Genomic DNA, 24,107 nt, shown 5'->3' with positions numbered 1-24,107 from the left:
ATGCAGGTGGTGTGCTGGGTCCAACTCTGGGCTCCCTAGTACAACAGAGACAGGGACATACTGGAGAGATCCCAACGAAGGGCCACAAAGATGATTTGGGGACTGGAGCATCTCTCATATGAGGAAAGGCTGAGAGAGCTGGGACTGTTCAGGCCGGAGGAGAGGAGGCTCAGGGGAGATCTTGTTAATGTAGACAAATACCTGAAGGGAGGGTGCAAAGAGGATGGAGCCAAGCTTTTTTCGGTGGTGCCCAGTGCCAGGACCAGAGGCAATGGGCACAAACTGAAACACAGGAGGCTCTGAACATCAGGAAACACTTTTTACTGTGAGGGTGACCAAGCATTGGCACAGGTTGCCCTGAGAGGTTGTGGAGTCTCCATCCTTGGCAATATTAAAAAACCATCTGGACACCGTTCTGGGCAATGTTGCTGTAGGTTACCCTGCTTGATCAGGGAGGTTGGACAAGATGACGTCCAGAGGTCTTTTCTAACTTCAACCATTCTGTGATTCAATGACTATTGTTAATCTTGTCTGAACATTTATATTCTAGCCCTCCTCGGTCCTGATAGCATTTCTGGGGTAGAGATTAATTTATAGGAGGGAGACACGTAACAAAATGTTGACAGAGTAATGAAATAGGCATTTAAATCTTTTGAGAAGGCAGTAATTCACATTTGATTGAAGTTTATGGATGGATGGAACAAAAGATCAAACTAACTGCTTTAATACAGTTACGGGTGGTAAGTACACAGGTACTATATACAAAGTTGACAATAAGTTTGGTTGTGTTTAATGATGAAAAAGTTCTCAGGAGCACTCTTATGAGAATTTTTTACATTAAGCCCTTGGAAGCAGGTATTGATGTGTGGTTTACATGGAGTCTGCATAAAAATCCTCATCGTTTATAAACTTGCTTTCACTTTTCAAGGTTTGAGGCTGTCTGGGTGAAAAATGAAGTCTGCAGGTTTGGGCTAACCTTTTGTTGAGCTTTTATGGAAATGAAAATGCTGAGAAGTCTTGAAGTGGTAATAGCAAGGTCACATAAGCAGCCTTAGCAGTCCTGTTTAGCAATTTAAAACCAAACTGCATACTATTTATTAACCTGCCATCTCTGCCCATGGGATTGCCACTTCCAGGGTTGTTCCTGTGGTGGTCAGTGGCCCAAATGTGGGATGGATCACATCAGTGATTGAGGCGGTTTGTGAAATACTCCAAACATGGTTCCATAAACTAGGAAGTTTCTGCATCGGCTCAATTTGTTCTATATTTAACTAAATTTCAAATGTAAGAAGGAAACTTTCTCAAGTTTCCCAAAACTTTTTGTTTTGCCTGGTTTACTCTTTCACACACACATGTAATTCTACTGAAAACAGCTCAGGGAAGATTTTTTTAATGTGGAATGCGTACCTCTCTTAGGTGCTAAAGACTAAATTTTCACTCTAAAATGCTTTCCTGGGCTGGGAATAGTGACAGTTTGAAGCCCTCGTGGTTCTCAGACAGCCTGGGGCCTCCCGTGGTCATTCTGGATTCCCCAGCTCCTCCAGCTACAAGGTAATCGGAAGTTTCTTGATTCCCACTCTTGCCAACCATCATCTGAAAGGTGACTCCTGTGCTACCACCTTCTCTCCTTCCCTGTTTTTTATATCGAAATATAAATCTAGAAAATTGTATAAACTTGGAATATTCTCATTGTTGAAGTGGCGACTCTTCCTCTTTCTGCCTTTTTTCTTGGTTGCTTTTCCTTCTTTTCTGTTCTATGTATATTTTATCTTTTTGTTATCTGATGCTTACAGTTTTAATTTGTTTTTCCCCCAGCAAATATGCAGGCTTTGTTCAGGCTGCCTCTGCTTTTGGGGAGGCTGGGACACTGTCTCATTCCCTGATACCTTCATTCAGGAAGGACTTCCAGGCTTGGGATTTCAGCCAACTTCCTTTCCTTCATTGCCACTGCCTGAGTTTGGGTGGGCTCCTAGATGTGGGCTGTTCAGCTGGCAATGGATTTTTTTTTTTCCTTCCCTCATCACACGTGGTTTTCAATATGATGCATTTGTTTTTCAAGACTCATAGTACTGCTTTTCTACTGCAAGTAAGCCAAGAAGCTCAGGGATGAAAGGGGCTCCCAGGAGAGCCTGAGAGATGGGCAGAGAGAGATGTCCATATGATTTGAAAAATGCAGGTAACCTCATCTTTTTTCCTGTGTAAATATGGCCCAAGTCCTATTCATTGTTACAGCAACAGAAGTCTCAGAAGACTCCTTGTGTCTGATTTAACTTCCACTTGAATGGAGTACCATCCTAAAGCACCAGTGTGCCAGCCCAGCTAATTTTAGATAAGGTTTTGGTCACCCTCTCACAGGCAGTGTTTGTGAATAGATGTCACACATTTACTGCTTCTTTCGTCACCGAAATGTAACAAAGACAAAGATGGTCCGCAAAAGTAGCAACTAAAGCATGTGTGCAGTCTTAATCTCTTTTAACTAATGCTTCTGTGTTTATTGATGTCTTTTGTTTTTGCATTCTAGATCAAGATCGAGAAGGAGCTTAGCAGCCTCTACAAGAGAATGTTTGAACCTCTCCATGTGCCTCCAGAGCTCTTCCAAAGACTAACTGGACAATTCTGCAACATTCAGAGTTTAAAGACAGGTCAAGCCTACGCTGCAGAAGATAAAACATCAGTTGATGATAGGCTAAGCATCCTGCTGAAGGGGAAGTAGGTTCTGTAAAACTTGGAGACGGTCCTATGCTTTGTGTGATGGTTGAATAGATTAGGAATTTGATGGGGGTTTTGTTAGCTTTTTAAGTGATGATGTTTGTAGCATGTTACAGTCTATAGCCAAATAGTCTATAGTTACAGACTATTTTGTGACACAGTTTTCAAATGACAGGGATGTCTCTTAGTGGGAGCATGTTATGCCTCCACTTGTGCATGCAACTGCATGGATTTTAATGGGAATTAGATTTGCATAAGACCAAAGGCAGTGTCTTCCAAAACAAGCAAGAGATTTGTGTGAGCCTGAGATATCTAAGTTTTCTTCTCAGTGCATTCGCAGGTTTTAAGGTTAAAAAATGTTGTGCATGAGGTAAAGAAAAAATATCCCTCCAGTAGACTTTAAAACAGGCCTGTTGGAACTGATTCATTGCACATGTACGTGCAAGCAGAGAGGGGCAGGTGCACTGCCCAGAGGCTGACAGGGCCCAGGTGAGAAAGGGTAAAATAAATACCTATGGCCAGGCTGTAATCTTGAAGCTCTTGCTAAGTTCTGGCCAATATTTTAACCAGTTTCTGTTGATGACAACAGTGACGCCAGGTTTCATCGTTTTTCTTTGAAGTCATTAGCTGCTCATTACTGCAAAGCTAGTTATCTAAAGGAAGCCTGATTCTGGTCTGGCTGTATAGCATAATCCTGCAGACCTTTTTCATTTTGAGTAGCAATGTTCTGGGGACACACACCACATCTGGCGATTCGAATTGGCTGGCAGCCTTTTCTGCTTGGAATTGGTGGAGGTCTAGGCAGAAAACAAGTTAGCTCTGGGGCTGAAATTCCAAAAGTTTAACATATTCTTGCCTGTTACCTGCTGCATTACCACTGTCAGTAATCATAACCCAATTTAGATTAAATTAATCAACCTCCATGTCTTTAAAATGTTGTTTCATACATTTTTATTTCCAGAATGAAGGTATCTTATCGAGGGCATTTTCTGCATAATATTTACCCCTGTGCCTTTATAGATTCTCCTGAATTTCGATCAACACAGATGAACCGGGGTGAAAAATTCCAGGTACGCTCTGGTTTAAGTGTCACTGGATATGTACTGATGAGATCATTAAAAAACAGAGTATAAATTTGATCAGTAGTGAACTATTTGACTTGCATAATTTTGCTAGCTTTCTAGTACTAGTGTTTCATGGTGGACCATATCAAGAAAACTTTCAAAATGAAATGCTGCAAAACAGTATTATGATGGTGTTTGCTGAGCAGTCTGCCTTTTGCTATTCTGTTCTCTTCTACTGTTTCCAAGTTTATTTCGTGTTGAGAGATTATTCAGGACAAGACAGCTTTACTGGAAAAAGAGATGATGTGAGCAGTCTCATCACTGCTTCAAAACCAGAAAAGGGAAAATAATTATTGTAATTGTTGGTGTTACTAAAACGAATAGCTAAAAATTCAGACGCTAGTAGTCTGAAATTGGTATTTATCTAAGTGTGTTAATGCTTCTGTCATTTTGGAAGTTGTTAAAGCAGCATAAGCTGAAAGAGATTACAATATTTTGAATAAAGATACTTATATGGGAAACAATAAGGATCTATGTCTTTAGTAGTGTAGTTATGCTACTACATTAAGGGATATATTATACTATAGCTTGTGGGAAAAAATACTGTTAGAGAAATGTACTGAAATTAGTATTTTGCTGCCTTTTACTTGTTCCTTAACTGCGTATGTGTAGTAACAACCGGATTGTGGCTGACTGGGTACATCCACATGGATACCCTGGCAGAAGGGGAGGGAGGGAGAGCAATGTAGACTCTAAAATCAGTGATTGATGTCATATGTTCCGGACAAATACTAGGCTTAATGCCAAGGAGAGAGAGTTGTCCAGATGTATTCATTTCACAGCAATGAGGCATCCTGCAGCACGACTGCGCTCTTGGCACAGCCTGTTTCTCTCATAAGCAACTCAATATGAATCTGTCCCTCTGAAGGGAAAAGGCGGATGCCTCAACTTCTGCCTGCCTTAAAAATTGTTGTAATCTGGTGCAGTGTACGTCCTTCAATCATGAGTTCTGCTTGTTACTGCCATATAAACACTCTCAGTGTTGCCATTGCAAGAGGACACGCATTCAGTCTTAAGGACCCCATCTGCTGGCAGCACTGGCAAATTCTTCCTCAGCCTGTGTGCTTGAATTACAGACCGTGAAGTTAAAATCTGTGGATATATGACAGTTTCCCATTATTTCTTAGGCTTTATATATTTTTAACCTTTCAGGAGGCAACATTAGCTTGTAATAGCAGAGAGCACCTGATTTCTTTGTAGATGACTGACTTTCCCCTGCAAAACACGCCACTGGGCGTCACCAAGCAGTGCAGGTTTTGGGGTGCCGTTGCCCTCTGGCTGGCACGGAGGGATGAACCTGGCAGGTCCAGCCACCCTGGAGAGGGTGCGAGCTGCTCTGTAACTATCAATAACAGAACTATCAGAAACTGAGCAAACTGAGCCTTAGCTCAGCTGCTAGAAGGTGGTAGTGGTGGGATCAGCAGAGCTGACAGTGAAGAGAGAAAGATGAAACTTAAAAAAAAAAAAGAAAATCACTAAAAGCTCTTTGACGGAGACCTTTGGATTATACCAGTTGTTCTTGTTTGGTGACAGCAACATAAAATAAAATCAAACAACCTGTAGGCCTATTGGGATGTGAGTAGCGTCATCGCTATAGGACTGGCTTTATATGTAAATCTCTTCTAAAGTAAATGCTTTTACAGTTTGGAACTTATGAGAGATTTTACCCCATTATCTCCCCTCAGGATTTCTGAAAAACAAACTGGCGATGTGTATCAGTTAAAAATATGAGGATAATAAATATCAGAGATGTTTTAAATTTGCAATTATCACATTCTGAGGGATACTGAAAAGTTTTAAGAGTTATTTTAACTGGAAGCTCAAATAAAATGTTGTCGCTTATTTTAAAGCATGTTTAAATGTGCTAATTCTGAGCATGTATGTTCTCAGGTCACCATTATCGCAGATGATAACTGCAAGTTCCTGTGCTGGTCCAGGGAAAGACTGACTTATTTTCTGGAATCTGAGCCATTTCTTTATGAGATCTTTAAGTATCTTATTGGCAAAGATATTACAAATAAACTCTATTCATTGAATGACCCAACCTTAAATGACAAGGTAAGACTGAAGCTTTGTTTGGGAATTTTCCTCCCACACACAAATTTTAAATCGTCTTAAAGCACCTTTTTTTAACCTGCTGCTGTCAGCTGCTGAATTCACACTTGTTGCCTTTTAGAGCCAAAGTATGAGTCAGTACAGCTTTTCTGTCAGAAGCAATATTGGTTAAAGTTAGCACAGTAATGTTCAAGAAAGATGAATAACTGAGACTCAGAACTGATTGGCTAGCACAAATATTTCTAGCCAACTAGTAGACATGATGGCTGGTAGCTAAAAAGGGCTTCTCCTTGGATATCCTTTCTCATTAACAAATGGGTGCCTTTGTACAAGGAAGCATCAGAGTTTTTTCTTAAACAATTTTCTTGCTGGGGCCAAAAAACTGGGTAGTACTGATTGCCAAGAAGAATAATTTTAACGTGTTTGAGGGTTTGAGGGTTGCAAACACACAAAAAAAATAAAGGAATGTTAGGTTGATATGATGTAGTTAGTGGAAGGAGGCATGAAATAAATATAAAATATAAAGACATGTAAAATATTCAGTGGTCTGAATATAACTCATTCTTCTTTGCATGTAGAGGGAGTGTCTTCTAGGTGTCATCATAAGTGGTTTGGGTATAGTCAGGGACATATTGATTATCTTGTTTCCCTTTCATTTTGTCTCCTTAGTTACATGGCTTTTCAAGATTTGGATGGTAACTCATTTGCTGGTGGGCTTTTTATTATTTATGTAGTGGCTGTAGGGTTCTCATATATAATTTATTTGAAGAACTTTCACCATCGTTTATGAAAAGCTTTATAATTTTATAATATAGTATTTAATATTCTGTCTGTATTGATTTAACTCTAACTCAGAGCAAAATTCCTTCTCATCAGCTTGCCCATAAATATCTGATATACAGGTTAAATAATTACTTGTGCAAAGTTGTGAATTTACTGGAAAATGATCCAAAAGGAATGACTGCCACTGCTACTATACCACAGACATCAGCAGGTGTAACTCGTAATGCCTCTATGGCTAATTAGACATTGTAAGTTTTCCTAATTTTGTACTGGCTATAGAAAGAGAAAAGAAAGAATTGCTGGAGAAACAATTTAATAGGATGTTGTGGTTTAGCCCCAGTCAGCAACCAAGCACCACGCAGCCGCTCGCTCACTCCCCCCTGGTGGGACGGGGGAGAGAATTAGAAGAGTAAAAGTGAGGCAACTCATGGTTTGAGATAAAGACAGTTTAATAGGTAAAGCAAAAGCTGCGCGCGGAAGCAAAGCAAAAAGCAAGGAATTCATTCACTCCTTCCCATGGGCAGGCAGGTGGTCAGACATCTCCAGGAAAGCAGGGCTTCATCATGCCTAATGGTTACTTGGGAAGACAAACGCTGTTACTCCAAACATCCCCCCTTCCTCTGTCTTCCCCCAGCTTTATATACTGAGCATGACGTCATATGGTATGGAATATCCCATTGGTCAGTTGAGGTCAGCTGTCCTGGCCGTGTCCCCTCCCAGCTCCTTGTACACCCAGCAGAGCACGGGGAGCTGGAAAAGTCCTTGACCAGTGTAAGTGCTACTTAGCAACAGCCAAAACATCTCCACGTTATCACCACTGTTTCCAGCAAAAATCCAAAACACAGCTCTATACTAGCTACTACGAAGAAATTTAACTGTCCCAGCTGAAACCAGGACATAGGAGTAAAGCACTGCTTATTGTGCCTTCTGCTCAGTGAAATAGAGGATTACACTGTCCTGCAGTGAGATCCTCAGAACTATTTCAGATCACGGTTTCATCTTACTAATGCAGTAAGATAAAAGTGATCTAGCGGGAATGTATCATCTATAAAATACATCCTATAAAGTGTGTTGATAAAGCTTCTTTTTTTTTTTTTTTTTAACAAAAAAGAATTACGGGGGAATGTTCTGTAATAAAACCCATGTCTGTGCAGACAGTAAGTAATTTCTGGAGTGACATGAAAGCAACATGTAGCAGCATGCCTCCTGTGCGTGCATTCAGACTGCCTCTGCCGGGAGACTGCTGTTCTCCACATTCCTTCTCATCGTGCCTTTTTTTCTATTTCTCCCTCTTTTTTCCTCTTCCTTCTTTTTTTCTTCTTTTTTCTGTTTTCCTTTTTCTCTTTTCTATTCTCTATTTTATTTACCTCTCTTCTTTCCTCTGTCCTTCCCTCACTTTTTTTTGCACATGGATGACAGCATTAGGGTGTCATGCCTCGTATACAAAGTCACCTGCAACGAACTGGTGCTGCTGACTTCTGGCACTGTAAAGCTTCAGCACTAGTATTGATATTTTTCAAAATGGAAGTATAATAAAATAATCATTGTAAAGTTGTAATCAATTGTTTTTAAGTGAAGGGTCCTTATCATACCTTCTAAGTATTAAAAAAAAAAACCACCAAACTTCACCGCTCCTTTGATTTAACATCTGCTCACCTTTATAAAAATAACAGCATGAATGTTTGTCATCAGTATGTTCGTTTTAGGCTTCCTTGTGAGAGTAGTGAGCTCCCCCAGCTTCTGCCTCCTCTCTTCTAATCCTCCTGTTGTGTTGCAGCCACAGGTATTGCTGTCATCGAATTGCAGTCCTTGCTTTTGAAAGGTTTATTTTGATTAGTGTTGTGTTGAATGTGCACAGCCTGGAAAATCAAATGGATGCCCAACCTGTTGGGCTAGGAAAATCAAGGCTGAAAGGGACTTTCCTTTTTCATACTTAACCTGTCTATATTTCCCACTGCATTGTTCAAGTATAGCTACGTAATATACATATGAGTCAGTATGAACAGCAAAGTTCCATTTAACTTTATTCCAGCTAATAACAGTTTTGACATTTCTATTTACCACTTTGTTTAACACACTGACTATACATTTCACTCACCATCCTAAAATCACACATGGATATGTAAATCTGGCCTCAATTTTATGTATATTTCTTAAGTAAATTATATAATCACTTTAACTTGAGTTTGTACCAAGCCTTTAGTGAAAATAGTCACATGAATTTAAGATTATTGTAACCATTTAATCACATTAACTTTTGAAAATGTATGTTATAAAAATGAAGAGTGAACATTTGCGAAATTTGTGGTACCTTTTTATTCTTCCTCAAATTAAAATCCTGTTGCACAAGCCCTTCCTACATAATGTAGGACAAGAACTATTTGTCAAGTACATTCTCCTTCTTTTCCCCATTGCCAGCACGCTATAGCCATGTCACATCCCACAGGCTTCATTGTCAAGTACACATCTTACTGGTGTCTTTAATGCTTTTTAGCTCGTGACAATCTCAACAGAAAATTTTGTAGTAGACTTCTGTACGCAGGGGACATACAAGGGAGCAGATAAAACAAATCCAGGATAGATTATTCATAATCAGGATGGTAGTAAGGAAATAAGAACATCAATTCATTGTATGCTGGAAAACAGAAAAGTATCCATTTATTTATAAGGAACCTTGTGATTTTCTCCTACCTGAGGAGGTTTTCACTACTGTTGGGAAAATAGTTGTTTCTCTGCACATGAAATAGGATGCTAATTCCTGACAAAGTTCAGTAAAGTGGAGTTACCCATTATGCCTTTGTCATTGATTAGTACCTTTCACATACACCTAAATCAGCATTCTGACTTGCTGGGTACTTAACAAGGTACAACATATGGTTTCATATAAATATTTTAGTACAAAGACGCCCCAGGAAGACTACTCAAAGCAAATGGAAGCTCCTAAGACCATTTTACAGGCAGAGGATAATGTTCATATGATGCATTTAATGTCTTCAGTAGAAACAAGAGCCAAATGATCATCTACTAGGAAAGAATGACATTCACCGTTTTCTAACATGATGAAATGAAAAGCCACGAAAGTGAACAAGTTTTTGTTAAGATATAAATTGCTAAACTCTATATATAGGATGCTGTTTTGTTTAGCAGGGAGGACCAGGCTCATCCTAAAGGCCATATTTAATTGCAGAGCATCATACCTGAATAATGTATTACCAAATAATAAAAAACAACCTTTCTATAGAAAAATACATGGAAAGTCCAGTACAAAACAGAATTAAAATTTAATAACTAATCCGAGGTTTCATGCTTGTCAGTGTTTGAATTCCAATATATTACTGGCATCCTCTATTTTCATTTAAATCAACTTATACTGCATAGAATAATCTGCCCTAACCAGCTTCTTGATTTATGAATAGTCGCAGCTGAGACCAGAGCATCTACTATGGAGGAAATAGTTATTTTCCATTTTTATTTTAATTTACTTGATACCTTTTTAAAAATAATTATTTTTTTTTTAGGCTTCAAAAAAGATTGATCGACAGCCCAGTCTTTGCTCACAGCTTTCTGTGATGCAGATGAGAAACAGTATGGCCAGTACCAGTGACAGTGAAGATGGCTTGCAGATGTTTCTTCGTGGGACTTCCTCTGCATCCTCTCTTCGTGAGTGCTCAAAATAGTTCATGCCAGTTTTGAACACAGCTTGATTGATTGTTAGAGATGATTGTAGAACTCCTGTTGTCTTCAGTGGGAGCAGACTAGCTTTTTGGATTTTGCTGTACATCAGCTAAATGGAGAGGACCTAAGGGTACTAATTCATAAGTACATAGGCTTTGTATTCTAACTGAAGCTACCTCATGTAGATATTGGCAAAAAACCAGCATGTATTCTAGTAATTTTTAGCATGAAGTGAATGAGTAGGCATAATATGGAATGTTTATAGCAGTGGGGCAAAACTGTGAATGTACCATGCCGGTCACAGTAGTATCTCCTTTGGTCTGGGACTGGTGCTTGTAGAAATTAAAAACCCAAACAAAACTTTTTCCCTCAGCAACCCTCTGCATTTGCTCCTGAGATAGTTTGTATTGGCAGGGTCTGGAGAAATGTGGTGTACAACCAGCATTTTGATATCACCTGGAAAATTTCCAAATACCCTGTCAGGCTCTCCCTCCCTGTGCTTTGTATGACAGGAGTAGTAGAGAACAGATGAAATGAGGGAAGAAACCGTATCTGACCTTTTTGCTTATACTCCTGAAATGTATTCCTTTATAGAAACCTTCTAAACGATTCTTTCTAGGCTATTGTTATGTTTTACTTTTAATTTTCCTGAATCTCAACTTCAACAGTAGCCTGGACTCTGAAAGCAGCTTTTGAAAAAAAAACCCCAGGAGATGCTCAGTTTTCTCATTTGGCATAAGCTGTTAGTTTAACAGAAATTAAAAGGATCATATAGGATTATTTTTATTTGGGAAATATTATTCTTTAGTAATTAGAACTCAAATATATGAGGAAAAAATCACTACCAGTTATTTATTCTCTGCTGAGAAAAGAAAGTGATAGAAAGTATTTTCGTTTTCCCATTTAATTACCTGTTCTACATTGTGTTCCTCACAGTTCTTATCCAGGAACTCCTTCAGATTTGGAGGGCCTATCTGTTTTCACTCCTTAACGTTGGTATAGTTTGCATGCCTAGGTAGATGGAAGCAAAAGCTCTGCTAGTGTTTCACCCTACTAGAAACTCGAGGGTGACAGCTGGGATATTGTTTGATGAAAATTCCAATGTTATTTTCTTTATTTCTCCTCTGTTCCCTGAAAGGACATTTAGAATCACAGAAACAGGTAAGCTTGGAAGGAACTTCTGGAGATCGTCTAGTCCAACACCACAGTCAAAGCAGGGCCAGCTAGAGCAGGTTACTCAGGGATGCGTCCAGTCAAGCTTTGAATATTTCCAAGATGGTAGATTTCACAGCGTCTCTGGGCAACCTGTTTCAGGGCCTTATCACCCCCACGGTGGAAAAGATTTCCCTTATTGCAACTCATTACTGTTGTCCTTTGTTCTTTAGTGCATGCCTCCGAGAAGAGTCTGGCTCTGCCTCCTTTATACCCTTCCATTAGGTAGCCGAAGGCAACAGTAAGATCCCCTGAGAACCTTGTTCACCAGGCTGAACACAGCTAGTTCTTGCAGCCTCTCCATGTACGTCATGTGCTCCAGCCTCTGACCATCTTGGTTGCTCTCCACTGCACTTGCTCCAGTATGTCCATGCCTTTCTTGACATGTTTGGGGGAAGCCCAAAACCAGACACAGCACTCCAAATCCTGTCTCACAAGTGCCAAATAGAGGGGATTAATCTCTTTCATTGACCTGCTGGCTACGCTCTTGCTAATGTGGCCCAATATATGCTGCTAATATGGCCCAATATATGGTCACCTTCACTGCAGGGGCACCCAGCTGGCTCATATTCCATTTTGTGTCCACCAGGACCCCCAGGTCTGTTTCTGCAAAGCTGCTTTCCAACCAGTTGATGCCCAGCCTGTACTGCTATGTAGGTTTCTTGTGTCCCAGGTGCAGGAATTTGCCTTTGTTGAACTTCATGTGGTTTCTGCCAGTTCTTTTCTCCAGCCTCTGAAGGCCTGTTCGGACTAGCCACCCTACCCTCTGGCCTGTCAGCAGTTTCCCTCACTACTTGCCTGTTGTCTGTCAACTTGGTGGGAATGTGCTCCATCCCATCATCCAGGACATTAATATATTGAACATTATAGGCCTTGGTATTGGCCCTTGAGAGACACTGATGGTAACCAACTTCCAGCTGGGTGTTGTACTGCTGTTCGCCACCCTGTGAACTGAACAGTCCAGCGAATTTTTTACCCAAGCTATAGTCCATGTATCCAGTCCATTTCTCACCTATTTGGCTAGAAGGATTCAGTGGCAGGCCATGAAGGGCCATGCTACAGTCCAGGTAAATAACATCCACTGTATCCCGTCATTCAGACACAATGCCTGTCATCTCAATACAGAAGGTGATCAGACTGATCAGGTACAATCTGCCCATGGTACGCCCACGGTACACCCATGCTAGCTGTTTGCAGTCACCTTCCTGTCCTTCATATGGTTGGACATGGCTTCCAGGAAGTCAGGCTCCATAATCTTCCTGGGGACTGAGGTTAGGCTGATAGGCCAGTAGGTCCCTGGATCCTCATTCCTTGCCCTTCATTAAAATGGCCGCGACATTGGCCTTTTTTTCTCTACCCTGACTGCCATGACCTTTCCAAGGTGTTAGAGAGGGGTCTTGCAGTTGCATCAGCCAACCCTCAGCACCCTTGGATGCCGCCCATGTGATTCCACAGTGTTGTGTTTGACTTAAGTGGTCCCTAACCCAGTCCTCCTTTCCTGTAAGTTAAGTAGCACTCTCCCAGTCTCTGCTACTAGACTCAGACACTCTTGCCTCAAGACAAACCTGTAAAGTAAAAACTGAAGCAAAGAAGGTATTTGATATCTCAGCCTTTTCCATGTCCCTAGGTCCTGTGCCCCACTGAGCCATGGCCTCACAGTTCCCTTGTCTTCCTCTTGTTGCCAAGGTATTTGTAGAAGCCCTTCTTGTTGCCCTTCACTAGATCCAGGTCCAGCTGAGCTTTGGCTTTCTAATTCCATCCCTGCATGTTTGGGCCGTGTTTCTGTATTCCCCCTCAAGCAGCTCATCCATGCTTCCACTTCGTATGTGTGTGTGTTTTGAGCTCTGTCAGGACTTTCCTGATCATCTATGCCAGCCTTCTACCACGCTTGCTCAACTTCCTGTACACTGGAATGGACTGTCCTTGTGTTTTGAGGAAGGTGTCCTTGAAGATCAACCGTCTGTCCTTGGGTCCCTTTGCCCTTGCAGGCCATGTCCCATGGATTCCTGCCAAGTAGATACCTAACCAAGGCACAGTCCCCTGTCCTCAGGTCCAGGGTTGTAACTCTGCTGTTTTTCTTGCACGCTTCTCAGTCTCTTAAAATCCACCAGCACCTGGACACTGCAGCCAAGGTTACCATCAGCCTTCAGCTTCCTGATGAGTTCTTCCTTGTTCATCAGTGACAGGTCCAGCAGAGAACCTCTCCTAGCCGGCTCATCGATCACTTCTGTGAAGAAATTATCTGCTACACTCTCCAGAAGTCTCCTGGACTGCTTGCGCCCAGCCCTGTTGACTTTCCACCAGATACTGGGGAGGCTAAAGTTCCCCATGAGTACCAAGGCCTGCGATCATGAGGCTTCATCCAGTTGTCTAAAGAAGTTTTCCATCTGCTTGCTCTTGTTGATCAGGCAGCCTGTAGCAGTTAGCTGCCACGAAGTCTCCTGTGTTGGTCTGTCCTCTGATCTTTACCAATAAGCTCTTGACTGGCAGCCAAAGCTGTTCCATGGCAAAGCTCCATGAAATTGAAGCCACTCCTTTGCGTAGAGTGCCCTTGGACAGATTTGCACACCCAGAAACCTGAAAGAAATTGTAAAACTGTGTTTGTGTAATTAGCTAGAATTAAAATTCTCTTTCAGGCTTAGCAGCAGAACGCTTAACAGCAGTATTTCAGCTTTGGGAGAAAGTAATCTAAATGCATGACATGTTCAGCTGTAATTACATTAATCCCTAAGATGCATCCATGCTTAGCACATACTTGATAAATACACTTTTCTCTGTTGTACTTTTCCTTGGTTTCTGTACCATATTTTCTGGTGTATGGTATGTACTTTCCCCAAAAGAGGGGTTTAAATGTCTTTTATGTTCCAAAATTGCTCAGTCCAGCAGCGGTTGGTGTAGTTGATACTGCCACTGGCAACAGAGGTGTGGCAGCACCCTCCCGAGTCCAGTACTTCCCTTACTTTTGGGGCAGCAGGGGGGTTACTCATACAGCAGTGTATCATACACCTCGGAAATACCATCATTTATTTCTCCTTTGCGCTTTGATTAATGCAAAATATCTGACTTCTAGAGAAGGTTGATAAAAACTCTCGATGAAAGGTTATTTATCTCACTAAACTGTAATGTTTCAATCTTTCTTCTTGCCAAAATAGCTTGTTAGTTATTCCTGAGTACTGTCATTGCCAGTGAGAGGTTTGCTACCAAGGTGAGCTCTGCTTAAAGATTTGTATTCAAGGTGGGTTGCGGCCACGTATGTACTTTTTCTCAGATCGCAGGGAAAAAAGCTGCCGTTTGCTTTCCCACTGCTGTGTTTTCAAAAACCTTCTCCTGGGAGCTCTCAGTGCAGCAGTCAGTCTTTTTTTGATTTGTTTTTTAAGATTCAGTATGAGGTACATGCTGAGGCGTACTGTCCCAGTGCTGTTCCGCTGGATCCTTCTGCAATCATACATTTGTTTATTAAAAACAAAACCCCAAAACCAAACCCAGAAGATTTAGTAAGGAACAAACAGAAATTACAAACTGTTTGTTTATTGGTTTGTTTTGGGTTTTTTTGTTTTGTTTTAATTAGAATAAGACATTAATAAGAGAAACTTACCTGCACAGGAGCTCTATAGGAATGTTGTTAGGTGATTGATTGTTGTATGGACAAAAGCTTCCCATTACAAATACAGTGTTTGACTACTACATTGCAAATAAGTTTTATTCTCTTAATTTCCGTATTCTTGAAAAATTAAGCATTTATATTTTTGTTTAATCCAAACTTTTTAAATTATGCTTCTATCTGTGCTACAATCAGCTTTGACTCATTTCTCAAGAAATAGATAAAAAGCTTTTTTCAAAGTGCTTAGTAGCGAAAGGGTGAAAAATACTAATTAGTAGGTCCCAAACTATGATTACTAACAAAACTGTGTTTTGAATTTAATTAACTAAGAAACCCAACTAACTGTTTGCTTTTATATTAAGGAAATAACCAACAAGAGTTCTATAATGTTTACGGAGTGAGTCGTTTGCAGCATGATGTTTTCTGTTGATAACATCACATTAACTCAGCAAGCATCCTCAAAAAGGTATTAAAGTGGGATTTATTTTTCACATGCTACTTGTGCTTGACATCCGTGATCCATCTGTATGTAATTCATTAGTAAATGATATTGATGCATCTCTTTTTCCAAAATTTGAGTTAAGCAGAAATAGTTCAACCTGATTACAAGGGTAGCTTCACGTAACTTTCTGTCCTGTAAAAAACATTTCAGTATTAGTTTCTATTCAGTACTTCTATTGCTTGATAGTCATTCTTATACTTATTAGTGATAGAGTCTCTTTCCGTGCTGCTTGGTTTAGACCACTCAGATTTGCTGGTCTGTGAATCTGTATTTGCAAACCTCTAAGCTAAGCAGGAATGTAGAAAGGTTTTGATTTGGTAATGCTTTTATCAGTATTACCTCATTAGGTGTGCTCACTGTGTTATACCCAGCTTGTGGCTAAAAGCAGGATTGGTTTTCATGGGAAATGCCATTTTCATAGGCATTTGGGCTTAGGTCCTCGAGAGAGGGCAACAGAGTAGTAGTGTATGGAAGGCTGGGTTCAAGGTCTGATCCAGTCTCTTGAACATCTGTCCAACACTGGATAGAGGCATCAGTAGACAAGTTTTTTTGTATTTGGAGAAAAAAGGCTATGTCTTTGGACCAAACAACTTGACAGTATTAGACTCAATATTGGATCCTGTTCAACAGACTTACAGCTTCTTCTGCTTTCTGGAGAGAGCTAAGCACTTTTAAACAAAAGAGGACTAGTCTAAAAATGGTAATAAACTGGGAATAAAGTCATAAAAAAGAAATGCTTAACAATTCCAGTATTTAAAAATGTGTGCGAATAACCCTTTATCATGGCAGTTTTTGAATGTTAAAAGAAAATACTAATACATTTTTAACACTGAAAGTTCTAAAAAGCTAATTCCGAACAGTGTTTGTATGAATGTGACTTAAAAATGCAAATATGACAACCCACTGGTCTTGCCTGTAGCTGTATTTTGTTCTCTGTGTGTAAGATATGCAAAGGAGTCCTTCATATATAGGCTTCCTTGGCAGAGCACTTTACTGTATATCTGATAAACTTCTTTTAAAGTAGTAAGAATAGCCCTTTCAATAAGAGTATGTTATGGCTATCGGTATTTTTTTCAAGAAAATTTGACCTTTTAGCTTCTATTCATATAATCTGTCAGACAGGACCACTACCTCCTGATCTTTTCTTCTAAAGTGGTGTTTCAAAGATTTCCCTACTCTTCTTGGTCGTCATATAGTAGCTGTTTACAACCTTGTACCATTGTGGTGGTTTAACTCTAGAGGAGGGTACTGAGAGGAGAAAAAAAGTGCAGATGCAATTTCAGAGTGGACAACGAGAAATAAACCTATTGGCTGTCGTCAAAGGAGCTCTCTAGTTTAACCCTCCTGTTGAAAATTTAGCTATAATAGAGGTAGTTTGCAGCGGTAACTTGCACAAAAACTCCATTTAATGACTTACCAGCGATGGCTGTGGTGTGCGCTCCACTCTGGCGAGCTCTGTGAGTTGCTGCATTTCTAAAAGATTGTCTTGGAGCAATGAAATCACTGACAGACAAATGTTATGTGGTCTTCACCCATTAATCTTGTTTTCTTTCTGGTTGTTTATGGGGGTATTATATTTTCCATAAGTTTTACATTATTGTGGCTTTAAGGCTGGTAGGGCTGTGATCGTGTACCCACCTGAGGTTTGCCCTGTACACCGAGGAATTTTTTCACAGCCAAGGCAAGTGTGCAAGTGTACATACCTTTTGTACTTGGGGCAGTCATTCACATCGTTGTTTGCGGAGAAGAATTAGTGGGTGACTGTAACGGTGATAAAATGATCACCAGGGACACAGCGTTGGGCACCTCATGCAGTCAGGATTTGCAGAATTTAAGTCAGAATTTAAGCAGAATACTGTGCCTGTGGCCGGCCGCAGGGTTTGAACCTCGGAGGTGTTGCTGGTTCATAGCAGCGTGGCTCTCCCAAATCTAGGATTTCCTGATGCCTGTGGCCAAATAACAAAGAAACCTTCACTTATAAAATCCTCTTACGAGGGAACTAGGACAGGATCACCAGATTGTGTACACTTTGTCACAAACAGGTGTAGGTAGCAGGTATGTTTTGTTAAATTGATTGGTTATTTCTTTGTAACTGTGGCAGGCCCGGGTCGGACATCTCCCTACCTGAGGACCTCAGCAAAAATGAAGCCAATAGAAGAAAGTGTTGAAGATGACGTCTTTGAAGCACCATCTGCTGCTGATAAGCTTGAACTCCAGCGGCTGCCTTAAACAGATGTGTCCTCAGGCCTATCAGAGCTTGTACAAGGCTCCAGTGCAAGAGGAAGAATCTGAATTTGGGCAGAATCTGAAAGCTAAAACCACCTCTCTGTGTTTGAATTTACCACAGTATATGTCAGTGGTTTCTATACGGAAACGTGACATTTTATTTTACTTCTAAATAAAATAAAATAAATAAACCCCCAGAACTTGTATGGGTTTTATTTTTGTTTTCTGGACATGGGTATTTGGACTTTGTTTCAACTTTGACTCTTGCCATCGTAAATGTAGCATTGAGTGGCTGACTAGTCTGAAACTTCTAGAGACTTATTCAGTGGAGCATATCCCCAGTTTCATTCCCATAAATTCCTTAGAAGCCTGTATCTTAGTGCTTTTCAGTGGCAGATTTTGAAACTGTGTTCCAAAGCCATCTTGCTGTTACCTGCCATCACTGTGAGACTCCCATGTGAAATAGTACACATGCTTTTCTGTACCTTTTGGTAGGTATTTGCCTCTAATTCTGATATTTCCCAACCTGACTGCTTGACTCTACGATTGTAATAATGACTTCAATTTTTCTTGGCCAAATATTTAAATTTCACGTTGCCTTTCCAACCATAATGTTTTCTTTTTTAGATATCTGTATTACACTGAGGTCTATGTTTTTTTGTAGTCTTATCCGTGGAGTGATTGAGCTGTTATGCAACAAATAGTATATTTTAACTAAACATAACAGAAAATAGATAATATTCCATTTATTGAAACACACAAAACTCTGCTACGTACAGTAATAGAAGTTTGGTACCGACTCTTAAGCAGTCAGAGGTGTCAGAGTCTGGGTTTTGCTGGTTCGTGTCATTCCATTTCATTTCCAAAATTTACCCTGGCAAAGCGCCCTTGAATCTGCCTGCATCTGAGTTGTGTAACCCATTTATTTCCTCAACAAAAGCTTGTGCGATGTCAAAATGCACAGTTAAACAATCGGAAGCTTGACCTGCATCATCAGCGTTCCTGCTTCTCTGATTTTAAATCCAGTGTTTAACATTGCATCAGTATGTCTTGTGGTTCGGTCAGTTCTGCATTATTAAAAATGCCAGACTGAGGTGAGACATACTTCGTAATTTGTGCAGATAGATGTAGAATATGCCGCACATACGCAAAAGAGAACACGTTGGCATCTGTTGGGGTTGCTGTAGTTTATCATCTAAATCTGATCTAATGTTTTGAAAGTCTTCATAGGTAGAGAATAGGAAGCCCTCCTGCAGCTGTTACAACTTGCGCACAAGTGTTAGTTGGAACAGCTTTTAAAACCACTGGTTTGATAAGCCAAAATGATAGGTAAGTTCAGGCGTGAGTCTACTGGGGTACAACTGTGACTCAGCAACTAAAACATAAATGCATATGTAAAATTGTATCACGTTTTTAGTAGCTGACTCAACTAATAGCAACTGAACAGATTACACCATGAAGAGAAATACAGTAGAAAACAAGAAAACTGAATATATTAGAAAAAGATGAAACATCATCTACACAATAAAATGCAAACTAAGGGAGAACTATGTATCCTTAGAACTCCAGCAACTGCTTGGTGTAAAGATGTAAACTTGTTTGAGTTTTCTGATGTCCTGTTTCTTTTAATAAAAAGAAGAATACTTGCAGAACATTTCAACAGGATAAATTACAGGAATATAGACTTATTTAGGTTGAGACCTCTGCAGGTCATCTGATCCAGCCTCCTGCTCAAAGCTGGGTCAACTTCCAAATGAGTGGAAGTGTTGCAATGATGGAGACAAAAATCGCAACGCGTGCCATTACAAGAACATGGCAATGAGTGAGGATCGTATGTCTAAAATGCTTACCTTCCTTTGGGATGATGACACAGCCAGACTTTGTAAATAAAACAATTCTATATATTTTTGCAGGTTTTACAAAAGCTGTTCCAAGTAGTTGGTTATCAAGCCACGTAAGTGACGTGATGGCGAGAGGCTTGCAGATCAGTGGGTGAAGTCTTCCTTGCTCCTGGCAGTGGTTTCTAACTCTGTGTAAGAAGTGGCGTTTTACTCCCTTTCCAGATAAAATCATGCCTGTGGACAAAGCATGCCAGTCGGAAGGAGGACGCCGCCACACGATTTTTAGTGGTTAGGACTAAAAAAAAAAAAATCACTTAAATTCATTTGACCATGCTGAAAATATGCAAACCCCCTCTCCCCTTTCCTGAATTACAAATAAAAGATCTTTTATACATAGGAAGAAGCGCATCCTTGGTTCAATGTCTCAAGGACAGTGGTTGCGCCTCTGAGGTTGCCTCTTGGCTACTGGGAAGGTGAGAGAGGAAATGGGAATTACTTTACTTACGAGGAGATACAGGGAGCCACATCCTTGTCCTGATGTAATTTTCTCTAAGTTCTGCTGGTTTTCAGACTCCTTTGAAGAGGAAAACCAAGCTGGTGGAATAGAGCTCATGCAGTTTAGCAAGTGAATAACCAGAAAAGCAGAGTAGCTGAAACAAAAATAGTAGTTTCCTTTCTTCTTCCTCCCTCTCCAGCAGAATTATTTCATATGTATTGTTATAAATTCAAGCAGTGTTCAATGCCTGGAGAGATTGCATCTCTGGAACAGAATTTGTCTTAAAAATGAGGGAGGCTCTGCAGGAGCAGAGCTCTCCATTCCAGTTGCGTATCCCAGCTTCAGGACCATAAACCGTTGTCTGCTGGGAACAAGAACCAAGTCATCTTCATGCCTGCAAAGCATCACATGTGCTGAGGATACTACAGCAATAACACTGCAAGTAATAATGAATAACTCGTAGTCTACCGGAAGCGCTACATTTTTTTACCTAAAACCACATAACTGGAATTTTTTTAATCCCTGGTGTATGGGTAAAGTTAATAGCAAATAAGTTTACTTGGTAAACACAACATGCAAAGTCTGTTTACTTCTATTCACGTTGTTTCAAATAGAGTTGCTACTGAGACAACGAAAGTTAAAATAGCCTGTAGCCTGCTTTTGCATTGAATGAGGCGCCCCTTCCTATGGCTGTTGCAGAAGGTAAGGAAAAGCTTTGTGTAATAATTTGGATTTAAAGGAACGTTTGTGCGTGTGGGCAGAGGACGGGCTGTAAACCCGTTGGTAGCTCATTTCAAGGTGTGAATAATAAATCAAACGTAAACCAACATATACCTTTAAATCATAACATCGTGTTCTGTTGGACGCAACTTCTACTATGCAGCAGATGTGGCTGGTGCTAGCAAATAGTTCTTTGTACTAACCAGAGTGGGGGGAGGTACTTTATCAAAATGTATATTTTTATAATTTTTTTCAAGGATTCTGTGATTTCATTGTGTTTATATAAATATAATAAAAACCATATTGAACACCATGTTTGTCAGGGAGACTGAACTACAAGGTGTTAATGGACTGTCTCAAGAATTATCTTAGAGACTCGTTTCAGGCTCTCATTAGCAAAGTGCTGTTTGTCCCACTCTTAAATCGCGTGGAACAAACTTCACGCGGAGTTGACCCAGCGTCTCTTCAGCTGTGACTCACAGGCACAGGAGCTTGCGTACTCCTACCCCAGGAGGTAAATCCACTTTGAAGAAATTGTCCAAAGCTTGAAAAAACTAATTTGGACATTTAGAAGAGGATTCCGAAAATCACTTGTAGCCCAGAGCTCGGGAAGTCAGGCGTGTTAAAAATGCTCGAGCTGCGGAGCTGGGGAACCTCTAGACCCTGGTTAACGTAAAAAAAGGTGCCAGTCACTACCTACAGCATGTTTCTACAGGCTGAAACCCAACTCTCAGGTTCTAGTCCATGATGGATATTTGCAGTAAATAGCAACCTTAGAACAGGTCATTTCAATGATCAAAACTATTTCAATAATAGTAGGTTAGACAAGACTGTTTTTTAAATGGTCATTTTATAAACAAACCCAATGTATTTAAATTCAAAAAAATTAGTGTGTTGAACTGGTATGCAAATGCCAAATAATTAATTTTTTTTTCCTATACTATTTCTCTTTAGGAAATAAGTACAACTGAATTATAATCTCCTTATGGAAAACAGGCTACTTTATTTGATATATGCATTAGAAAGCAAAACAAAGGCCTAACAACGGAGGCACTTCAGTTTAAAAAAAAAAAAAAACCAACACAAAAGAGTACAGCACCGATATAGTTAAAAGGCAAGGACTTGGTTCTTTAGTAAATTTCTGGCATCTAGGTAGAGTCAAAAGTAAAGACTTAGAAAGTATCTTCATATGCGGAAAGCAGCAATTTCATGAGCAACATTGTGCACGATAGGCTTCCACAGATACATTCAAAAATCGTTTGGATGGGGTTTCGGGAAGTGAAATTGTAGTGACACATTTTAACGCTATTACTGGAATCACAGCAACAGTTACTTTCATTATTGGTTCAGAAAGGTAGTCGTAGGAAGTGCCTTGGAGTAAAATGTTGTTTTTCCATCTCTAGTGCAACCCTGGTCACAGCTGCTTCTGATTACAGGGGAATGGGTTCTCAGTACTTAAGGGATTAATAAGAGAAGACAAACTATCTTAATTAATTAGCCCTGACATTTCAACTTCCTGAGAGCATGATGATGATGATAATATGAGAGTCATTAGAGAGTGGAGAGAGGCAATACGAAAGCAGAAGTTGCAGGATCGCTCGGTATGGATTGCGATACAGTCCCTACACCTTTTTCAGAAAGTAGAGCACTGCAGAGTGGCTCGACAATGTGACAAAAGTTGATGGGCTCTTGTTATTTAACAGAACAAATTGCTTTTCAGTTGATAAAGTTATTGTGACTACAGGTAGAATAAAGCATTTTCATTGAGCTTAAATATCAGCTGACTTTTAGTTCACAAGCACATTTACTTAGCACTTAAAGAACGTAAAATAAGGTACAAATCTGAGTACACAGCCATGCCATGCCTGTGTGTTTGCTAAATACCTGAGAGCATCTGCTTTCTTTTCCAGAAACCTCTTTAAGACTTGTAAGTCAGAGCTCGAATAGAAATCAGGGCTTTGCACAGGGATGGAGGTAAGTTGTGTTACAATCGCCAGACACCTACTGTAGCTATCAGATGCCTCGAATACTGTCCAGCCGCTGCAATTTACCGTACCTGAATTCCTCCCTAACTTTCTCCTGGGGATTAATATCTGTTTCGGCTACATCCTGATTTCCTGTGCAAAGTGCCTTTGGGAGAACAATTCCCCATCATCCTTTGTAGCAAGTAACACATCAAAAGCAATGCCTCTTGACATGCATCCACTTGTGTGCTACTGCATCAATGCTGTTGTGTTCAGTGCTACTCAGCGCTCTCTTCTGTTCCAGAAAACTAAGGGATTTAATAATAGTATAGGCATTGTCTGCCAAAATACTGTGAAGACATATGAATCTTCTGAGCTTTTAAATGCTGAAGAGAGCATGCTCTCCTTCAATTTTTTTAAAAATAATTTCCCTGATCCCACCACCCTCTTGAGTTTTACATTGTGCTTTGTTATTTTTCAATGTACCTGGGCTTCTCTCCAAATGATGTAAAGCACTCAAGCAGCAGGTAAAATGTCTTATGATGAAGGAGTGAAGAAAACCTGCTAGTATATAAAATGCTCTGACAGCAGGAAAATACATTTCTGTTCTTATGCCATTCATGTGGAGGTGCCTTAAGATGACAGGTTTGTCTAGATAGAAGTAAAGGAAAACCTCGGCAGCTATCTGATTGCAGTTGCTCGGACTGGGAAGCTTCATATAGTGGAGAGGTTCATGTAAACAGGAAAAGGGTGAGAATCATCTTTGATGTAGGTGTTGCTAAACACAAACCAACCCTCCATTTTTTTTCACCTTACTAACTTGTGCTTGCTACACAATCAAGTTGCTATAGCTTAGGAACATGGATTTCTCTTTCTAGTAGACCCCCCAGCTGCCAACCTGACCTGCTTGCCGGGGGCTCAGATCTAGGACATCGGGGAGAGTCTGCCAAGGTGGACAGGTCCCTCTCTCTTGTACAGAGGAGCCCAGAACTGGGCACAGTACTCCAGGTGTAGCCTCATCAGTGCTGAATGGAGAGGAAGGATCACGTCCCTCGACCTGCTGGCAACAAGTTCCTGAGGACTGGAAGAAAGCAAATGCCCATACTAGCTGCAAGAAGGGCAAGGAGGACGACCTGGGTAACTCCAGGGTCATCAGCCTCATCTCTGTTCCTGGGAAGGGAACGGACTGGATAATCCTG

General features: G+C 40.4%; 1 protein-coding gene across 3 annotated transcripts in view; it reads left to right on the top strand.

The window, feature by feature from the left end:
• Positions 1-18,116, top strand: part of POPDC1 (popeye domain cAMP effector 1) — a 34,600-nt gene extending 16,484 nt beyond the window's left edge. Inside the window, exons 4-9 of one of the 3 annotated variants that reach the window (XR_012659600.1) lie at positions 2,522-2,709; positions 3,671-3,779; positions 5,724-5,891; positions 10,190-10,331; positions 13,739-15,625; positions 17,763-18,057. Coding sequence is in view for 2 of the 3 variants with exons in the window: in XM_075087365.1 (XP_074943466.1) it covers positions 2,522-2,709; positions 3,671-3,779; positions 5,724-5,891; positions 10,190-10,331; positions 17,763-17,890 (735 nt within the window). In the remaining variant the exon portion in view is untranslated. Of the gene's footprint in view, positions 1-2,521; positions 2,710-3,670; positions 3,780-5,723; positions 5,892-10,189; positions 10,332-13,738; positions 15,626-17,762 lie in introns of all 3 variants that reach the window. The other 2 variants (XM_075087366.1, XM_075087365.1) reach the window with 2 other exon arrangements.
• The last annotated feature ends 5,991 nt before the right edge of the window (positions 18,117-24,107 follow it).

This window comes from Phalacrocorax aristotelis, chromosome 3 (genome assembly GCF_949628215.1).
Source record: "Phalacrocorax aristotelis chromosome 3, bGulAri2.1, whole genome shotgun sequence".
Lineage (NCBI taxonomy): Eukaryota > Metazoa > Chordata > Aves > Suliformes > Phalacrocoracidae > Phalacrocorax > Phalacrocorax aristotelis.
This window is presented reverse-complemented; position numbering and strand designations above follow the sequence as displayed.